Here is a 9,837-nt window from a genome sequence, read left to right as displayed (position 1 = left end):
TTTCCTAACTTATCATTGGTTAATATAATTTCTATGCCCTAAGCGGATTCTAATCCCTTTTCGATTACCGTAACAATAACAAGCGCATTGATACTAATATATGATATGTGTTCCTAATTTCTGAATTAAGCAAACAGATTCCGAATTAAGCAAACGGGTTAAGCACACGTGAATTAAGCAAACGCGATTATGGAACATATATCAATCAAAATTAATCAACACATATTCTATAAAACTTGAATAAAGCATACAAGATATAGAACAAAATATTGAAAGGGAAAAGGCATTTGATTGAAAATTAAGAAACCTCAAAGTATTGGCGGAAATCGATTACAGCAGATCAACCTTGTGAACTTTAGTTCTTCCTGAAATCTTCTAAGCAATTTTGTATCATCAAAATTCAGAATAGGATTTATCTAGCAGTGAAAGATCTAATATAATAAAAGGGAAATTCGGGCCCTTATGGGATCCGACCCGAAAATTACAAAAATCGGACGAAACTAACTATTTTAATTAAGTCTGGAACTTTAACAAATTATTTGGCCGTTCTTCACTCCGAATCTGCTTTTTACTACAACATGAAACTTTTATCTTTTCTTCTTAACTTTCCAACGCATATTAGAACGCGTTAATCTGACTTCTATAGCTCAAGTTATGATCTGCATAGTGACAATGTATCAAAGAATTGTTTATGCTGAAAATAAAGTACGAAAATAAAATAAAGCAAAAAATAAACTTAAATTTAAAAACATGATAAAATAGTAAAATAAGTAAAATAAATCAAGGAAATGCTTAAGTACAACTATAGAAGAATATGCATCAAAATGCATTGATCAGTCATACAATGTCTTCTTCAATTTGTAAACCTTGTCTTCTCTTCCCTTTATGATAAACCCTTTTGGTTGTTCAATGAAAACTTCTTTTTCAAGTTTTCCATGAAAAAATACACTATTCACATCAAGTTGAAATATTTCTCATTTATATTGAGCTACAAGTGCAAGAATTAGACGTATCGTATTGTTGATTGCAGTATGAATATTATCATGGCTAAACATTTGTTTATCATCTCTATAAAAAATAGGACACCCATAAAACTAAGAATTTTATTGAGAATGTGAATAAAACTGAATATCTAATTTTTACTATTATCAATATTGAACTTATTAAAAATGATGTGAAACAAATGCAAACAATATAAATCAAATCAATCATGCAATCTAAAATATCCAATAGACTAATTAATTACTAGAATCAATTAGTGTTTTGTTTATTCAACCATAATCAACAATATCCGAATTGAGATTAGGAGTAATATTAATTCAAATTATTATTGCATAAAAACTTAAAATAGAAAACTTAGCAAACAAGTTTAATTATTGTGATCTAGCACAAAATCTTTGCTCACAACACTTAAATCTTAAAATTTGATTAAAAAAACTTTGTCAATAAACCAATTAGTACAAACAACCATTCTATCATAGTAGTATAATTATTCACCAGTGAAAAGTGAAAATTACGTTTTTGCACCTTTTGATTTACAAAATCCTACACCTTTCAAGAAAAGAAAAATATTGACACGAATTTCTTGAACTATAACTAGGTAGGTGTATAAGTTTTATTTCAAAAGATCAAATTTTCTTTGCAATTAACACAAAAATAAACCCTAAAAATGCTAGAAATTAAAGAGATAAGGATAAAGAAATACTCGTTTTTTCTCAAAATAATTATCAAATCTTATAAAATTATTTGTCTTAAATAAGTATCGCATTTTAATTTCCAATGCAATTTTAATTTTATTTTCCAATTATATTTTTTAGTTAATATTTTCAATTTATTATTCTCTCACTATACATCTATGATCATTCGAATAGACCAATAATAAAAAAGAATAATTTGATATAAATACTATTTTCTTTTTCATTTATTACATTTTCTTAATCCGTATAAAATAATAAATTATAACAATTATTTTATATCGGATGAAGTAGTATTTTCATCCTGATTTGGCCATATCGTCCTTGCTAATGAACTAATCCAGTTATTGAACATTGTGAGACTTTTTATTTTCTGCAGAGTTTCTCTCTGCCCACAACCTGTGAAAAACTTATTTATTCACTTTACAACTGTAAAATTCCGTGAATACAATGTTATGAATATGACATTACAAGAATAAGGGTTACTCCCTCTATTTATATATTTAGGTTAGCTTGCTCACTAAGCCAAACCTCAAAATTATAAAAGTCCAAAATAGTTAACACTATTAAAAAATAGGCCTAAGTCGAAATCATGTGTGAAGCAACATGCTTCGACACTTCGACACACTAATACAACTCAACACACTAGGTGATTTGACACTTCCTTGCTTCTGTCGAGCAACTTGCTTCAACACAAGAAATTATAATTCAACACACCACCTAATTCATTGTGTCTAAGTTATCTAGATTCATCATAGCTCTTAGTCTTCTAAACACTTCGACTTGCACCCCCTTCGTCATGATGTCTGCAATCTGATTCTCAGTTCTATAGTGTTCCACATTTATCTTCCCATCTGCTAACTGCTCTCGACTCAAATGGAAGATTGATCTTGAAGGCTCTAATGTCTCAGAATAGAACCTTCAAGATTGAGCTAAATGTGATGGAGCATAAGTGCCTTGCAACAGCAGCAAACATAGATGATTGGATATGGCATTATAGACTTGGTCATCTCAATTTCAAAGACATCAGAGATTTTAAGAGAAGAAATATCGTTTCAGGATTATCAGAAATTGATATTCTAAACGAAGTGTGTGAAAAATATGTGCAGGCGAAGCAGCATAAGAACAACTTCAGTAAGGATGCAGGAAGTAGGTCGAAGACAATTCTTGAAGTCATATACTCTGATGTATGTGGTCTTATCCAGATGGAGTCGATTGGAGGTAACAAATACTTTGTTAGATTCATATATGATTTCAGTCGAATATTATGGACTTACCTGATCAAGAAGAAAAGTGAAGTGATAGAGGTATTTGCCAAGTTTAAATCTATGGTCGAAAGATAAGTGTGAGTCCACAATGCCCCCCCTCAAGTGGAAGCTTTTTTTACTTCCAGAAATTATTATACCGCACAAAACGTTCCTTATTCATCACACTGATGCTGTTGATACTCTTCAACAGAACATTTCTTATTCTCCACACTGACGCCATTTGACTTTTGATACAAGTAAATCGATCCATTTCTCAAACCAAAGACTCTGATACCATTTGTTGGGGGAATTTTTTACTAGGGAGCATTGAACATTATGAGATTTCTTCTTTTTGGAGCAATATCTTTGTGAGAGACACACCACATATTCACCTAAAATCTTAAGGTGATAGGTGAGTGAATTCTCTCACTTATAAATGTCCAAGTCTTCACATTTCCAACTAATATGGAACCATTACCCACGCTACTCACACTTGATACATTCTCAACACTAATTATCGTTCAAATTGTTTCAATGAATTAACAATTATGTAAGAGTTTTTTAATAAATGAAGAGAGAAAGAATTATTAAGTATAAGAATCAAAATGTGCAATGTTAGATAATGAGAAAAATGATTTTTTATATGTAAGGGAAAGCCATAACAAAATGAACTTTAAAAAAGAAGTAAATTTAACATCACAATTCAAATCAATATGTATGTTTGGTTTCATATTTGAAACACATGAAATTGATTCTCTATGTATAGAATTGGTTTTGACATATTTATTTGTTCTTGTGTAGAATTAATTCTACTTAAAATTGAGATTTATAATTTTTTAGTATAAATCAATTTTTATACTTGTTCAATTCATTTTTACAATACTTTATTCAAATACTAATCATTTTTAACCATAATTAATTTTATAGAATCAATACATTCAAAATCAATTTTATTCCTAGGAGAACCAAACACACTTAAAAGAACTTTGTTCGCGTAGCCTTGAAGAAGTGGTAAAAATTATATGCATCACCTGAGGTACTTCCATGTCCATTATTTCAATAATACGATTCGAATCTATAAAGAGTCTGATTTGAATTATCCAGGTCTGATGTCATGAACATGTGATTTTGATAGTGATATGAATCAGATATAGTATAATAAAAATAATTAGGACTTAAGATTAATTTGAACTTCTAACAAAACATAATCATGTATTTTTGGTGATAAAAATCACCGAACTTAGATATTATAACCATTTAGACTAAATGTTTGAAAATTTGATTTTAATGTTAGATTTAAAATTTTGTAAAAGCTTTATTAAAAAGGCTAGAAGACTTGGGGGAAATTATTGAGAGAGACAATTACAATTTTTTTAAAAAAACTAGATTTAAAATTAACATCATTAAAACGAACTAAATATAAAGCATGGGTGATGTAGAATTATTTTAGACACACATCTAAATATATTATGTGACTTTTTAAAATTTCTCCATAATTTTAATAATTTAATGACTGAAATTTCACCGTAGTAGAACTAGCATCTAAACTGATTTAACAGAATTAAATTATCTTTTATTTCACAATTAATTTATATATATATATATAATGATTGTATAATTAAAATGGAAAAGAAATCTTACTACTTGTAAGTTTAAAGAGAAAATAAATTGTTTAATTATTTTTGCTTAGTTAGACTTTTAGTTCCTTTAGTATTACTATTATATGTCTCTTATAATAAAAAAAATAAATAAATTAGATTTCAAAAATATAAAATTAAAAGATCCGTGATAAGAATCAAATATTTATGAGTCATTTATAATCAACTGAATTTTTCTCTATTTTATCCTATATAATACTTTTGATATTTAAAATTTCAATAATAAAATAGGAGAGATCAACTCTACCTCAGTTCCCCTCCTCCATGATGATTGAAATCATACTCCTATGAAATTTTTTATTAAACACATAAAAAGAAGAATAAGAGAAAACATATTTGAGAAGTTAAGTAAGTAATTTTAAATTAGAATTATACCAAAAATAAATAAATTGGTAATTTAAAAGTCAAGACAACGATGGTTTGCTGTACTTGGGACCCAGCCAATCCAATCATCTCATTTTCTATTCTCACCCCCCTTATCTGTTTTCCTATCTTTCCTTTTCCTTCTTCATCATCATCATTCCCCTTGTTTTTTCAAATGAGATCGAAAACCCAAACCCTAATCCCAATTCAAGCATGACAAACAAACACTCCACACGCAAAGATTGAATTTTGAATCCCCATCTCGATTCCTTCCATCTCTCTCTCCAATGGATGCAGCTTCAATGATTTCGAATCCTGACCTAATCCACTATCTATGCATTGCAAAATCAACAACAATTCTCGCACATCACATCAAAGATTCCAAAGATTCATCCACCATAGAAACATTAGCATCTAAATGCTTACAACATTCCCCTCCCAATCATTCCTTTTTCTCTCACACCGTTAATAATCGCACCTACACCTTCATTATCCAACCACCCTTCGTTCTCTTCGCAATCTTCGATCACAACCTTCTCAAATCACACGCTCTCGCTTTTCTCAACCGTATCAAATCCTCCCTCCTCCAAACCCTTGATCAAAATGCCACCTTTGCCCCTTTCTCTCTTCAGCCCCAATTCGATTCTGTTTTGAACGAAACCCTAAACTTCTACGACCTATCTTCTAATCCCGATAGCTCCGTGATTTCGCCGACGAATTCGCGAACCCTCCTCGTGAAACCTGATGAAGGGTTGAAGAAAAAGAAGAGAATTGTTGATGATGGCAAAGAAGCTGCATTGGTGGATTTATCTTCGGATGATAACAGTTCGTTGCCGTTTTCGAAGATCAATGATCGTCAGAAAGCCAAGCATATATGGAAGAAACACGTGTGGGTTGTGTTGATGCTTGATTTGTTTGTCTGCGCTGTTTTGTTTGTGATTTGGTTATGGGTTTGCAGCGGTTTCGATTGCATGGCTTATTGAAACAATGATTCAAACAAGAAGAAAAAAAAATGGAAACTTTTTACTTTCTGTTGTGTTTTTTTGTCTCTTCTCTGAAGGGATTCTTAGCTTCTGGTTGAGTCAACAGTTTAAGAGCATGAAGTTGCAGAGTATACATCTTCTGTATTAATGGGGGATAACCGGTTTCTGTATGTAATTGGGGTTTTCGGGTTGCTTATTTATTCATCAGTTTTTTTTGTATGATCTTTTTTCTTTCTTTTTTTGTTGATGGAAATTGCAATCCTAAGATCTCTGTATTTTCCGGACCCAGGTTTCATTATGTTATGTATCATATACTTTTGTTAGAATTTGCATTTGCTCAATTGTGCAAAATTACAGATTCCTGATTATTCCTGGTGTTTAATATATGTTGTACGATTAGTTATTGAGTTAGCTTAGTAGTATTTGTTATGTCTTGTTTGAGGGAATAACATGCTGCTTTGTTCTTAACCATATTCTCATTCTTGGAATGAAAGTCATCTCATCTCTCATCAGCAAGGAATCTATTGTTGCCGATTCTGAAAACTTCATTTTTTGATGCTTCTTTTCTCCACCTTTGGCCTATACTTCAAAAAACCATCCGGAACTGTCTATGAGGTCGGTGTGGGAGGACTTGGGAATGAAAGAGACATATTGAAGTATTGTTTGTATGTGGTGTTTGTATAAGGATGGTCTGTGTTTAGTCGACAAAGAAGTTGAGTTTCAAGGAATGAGCACATGCACACGTTACGGGTTTAGAAACATAAGATAAGGTGGAGATGCAGGGGCATTTAAAATATTAGTAAAAATACAGCAATAGTTGTGACGGATCCAAGAAAGGAACGAGTGTTTGAAATACTATTTCATTAAGGTTCCTACCTTTTCCACCTTTAAATCTCTTCAAAATTTTTACTTTTAACAAAAATGTCAATCAGAATATAAAATTAGAGCACTTCGAAAAACACATTCTTGATTTTAGAATTAGAAAAACTCATGTAATATTTTATATTTTTCTTTCTTTTTCTTCTTTAACACAACAATTTTTAAATTCTATAATCCGAACTAGCAACACATTTTTTTTTTAAATTGGCACAAATATTAAATGCATTTTACGAATTCGTCAACATCAAACACTTTTATATTAAAGTTGTTGTAACACCCTAAACTTCCATAATAATTTATAAAAAATATTGTAGAAAATATTGAGATAAAATAACGGTCTAACATTGAGAAAATATTTAACTTTTATTTCAAAAGTGGAATTTAAATTCAAAACATAGTTTAATAATTTAGTTTAAAATAAATCATACGACATAGCAAAATATTCTCAACCCGATGTTATAATATAAAAGCAAAACTCGAAATAATATTAGTAGTTGACAAAGGTCCGACGAAAACACAAAACAAAAGCAAAGTAAACTAAACAAAACAGACCAACTACACAATCCTCCATAAAACAACAACTATCACTCCTCAGTCTCAACCTAGAATTATATAGGTAGAAACATGGAAACAAAAAGGGGTGAGAATACATCCCATAAATAAAATATTATAAAAACAACAAGGATATACACATAAGATATAATCAATACAATTATACAACCGACAAAATTAAATATGCAATGCTCATCTCCTCTACTCCTATACACGTGGTATCAATCACTGAATATCAGAGGTATGTTACTGAGTGATCTTAAACACTAGACCGATGTCTTAAATACTGAACCGAAGTCCTAAAGACTGGACCAAAATCCTAAATATTGGGCGGAAGTCATAAGCTAACTCTGATATACATGATGCATGATGTATCAAATAAATGCAGTTCTCCATCCAAACCTTCTACTCCAACATTAACACTGCCTGATAAGGCTAACAATCGTTTTTATGAACCTAAACATATCAACATTGTCGGTTGTTAGCCTGGAATTTCTAGTTGGAGAAAAGTCACAAAGAATGCTATGTTGAGAAAATATCAAGTGTTAGCATTAATTGCCAAGCTTCGATAGGAACAAACATGTCGATTGAAGCGTTTTGACTAGCGTACTGAACATGGTTTGGAAGAATCTCAAGAAAAGATCTAGTTGATCATTCGACACCATGTCAAAGTTGAAGTGTTCGATAGACGTCAATGACTCAGAATATTTTGAAATCCAAAGAATTGAAAGGTTATATCAGCACTAGAGTTTTTCACAAACTACCTTCGACAAGCAGACAGTTATATGCAGGGCCGTCCCAAACAATTTAGAGGCCCTGTTCTATTTTGAAATTAGGCTTTTAATAGATGAAAACACAACAAATTAAAAAAAATATTTCATTTAAATTGCAAATAAAATTAAATATATAGAAAAAAATAATATAAAAATATTATGTTGAAATTTAACTCAACGAAGTTTAGTTTTTCATATTTCTCCCCTTTTACGATCATCAAATTTTAGTTTTTCACATTTCTCTACTCTTATAATCGTCGATTTATTGAAAAGTTTATATCATTTAATGAAGAAATAATTCTTTGAACAATTTCGACAATATTAATAACAAAATCATGGATGCGGTCATTTCTGCCAATCAAAGCAGTGTCAACATCGAGAATGACACAAAAACTACCAACATGACAAACTTCCTTTTTTTTTTTAAAATATTCCTTCACAAGTAGTTGAAGGAAAATCACCCCTAACTAAACCATCTTTATTACACTTAATCCACTCCATACGAAAAGGAATCCAAAACACTTCTTTGGTCACTAAAAGCTTGCTAAGATGAATCAAAATGCCAAAGTTCTTTAATATAGTAAAGTTAGCAATGAAAAAATTTAACGTTTTATGGATGAGGTTGCCCACCAACTTGACTTGAGCAGAAATGATGGAGATGCATTGTCTCCTATGCATCTTCTTGTCTTCAAATATAGACTAATTATTGGTCTTCCAAACATGATAGAAGATGTTGACAATACAAAGAATAACTGTAAAGACAAAGTGTCATACAACATACAATATCAAGTTTCGATGATGACAAAAGACCATCATGCACGTCTACGAACAAATGCAACACATTACCCACCATATCCTTTTTCACGTTATCCTAAAGCTACTATAATCATTAAAAACATACAGACAAAGTGCGATCATGACCAAATACATGAAAATCACTAATCACAGCCTTTTTGCAGATTTGAAGGCTTTGAGTCGACCATAGGGGTCAGCTCAAAGCTCACGGGTCGACGCAAAGGCTCTGCCTAAACTGGAGGGAGTCAGCGCAAAGCTGCATGCGTCGACGCATAGGGTCAGCGCAAGACTCACGGGTCGGCGCATAAAATCCTTGAGTCGACCACACGTTGGCGCATGACAAGTGATGGCATTCACGGGTCAGCGCATAAAACGTTTGCGTCGACGCATAGGGTCGACGCATGCCCCTCGGGTCAGCACACGCCGACCTATGGTCGACCGTTCGCGCGCAAACTCAGTTTTCTGAGTTATTTCAAAGTTTAAATTTCTGTTCTGTCTGTTTGGTTTTGTCTGTTACTATAAATAGAAGTAAAAACACTTCTATTAACTAACATTTGAATTTTTGAGTACAAGTGTTCAAGGAAACAAGAAAGAGTGAAATAGTTGTCAAAGATTCATCATCTTCATCTTCAACAGTCCAAAATTCATCAACTGCACACAATAACTTTTGATGCGATTTGTGATAGTTTGAAGGTGATAAGGTTCGAGGTAGCGATTGAAGAATCGAGTTCGAGTTGAAGTCTTGGCAGGTTCTTTCTTGAATAAAACCCTTAGGGTTTTATCCTCCAATACCGGTTTGCGTTTGGGGGTTTTTGGACGGGTTGCTTCATTATCATTCAGCTGAGCGAAGGTAACTGATAAGAGAAAGTCTTCATCAGTTTAGTAGCGGAGTC

At 31.7% G+C, this 9,837-nt stretch overlaps 1 protein-coding gene across 1 annotated transcript; it reads left to right on the top strand.

The window, feature by feature from the left end:
• The first annotated feature begins 5,063 nt into the window (after positions 1–5,063).
• On the top strand, positions 5,064–6,313 carry LOC127081868 (phytolongin Phyl2.2). The gene has a single exon (XM_051022096.1). It carries the CDS (start codon positions 5,250–5,252, stop codon positions 5,943–5,945), a length of 696 nt encoding a protein of 231 aa, XP_050878053.1. The 5' UTR covers positions 5,064–5,249; the 3' UTR covers positions 5,946–6,313.
• Positions 6,314–9,837: the final 3,524 nt, after the last annotated feature.

The sequence above is a fragment of the Lathyrus oleraceus genome, chromosome 5, assembly GCF_024323335.1.
Source record: "Lathyrus oleraceus cultivar Zhongwan6 chromosome 5, CAAS_Psat_ZW6_1.0, whole genome shotgun sequence".
In the NCBI taxonomy this organism is placed as follows: Eukaryota; Viridiplantae; Streptophyta; class Magnoliopsida; order Fabales; family Fabaceae; genus Lathyrus; species Lathyrus oleraceus.
This window is presented reverse-complemented; position numbering and strand designations above follow the sequence as displayed.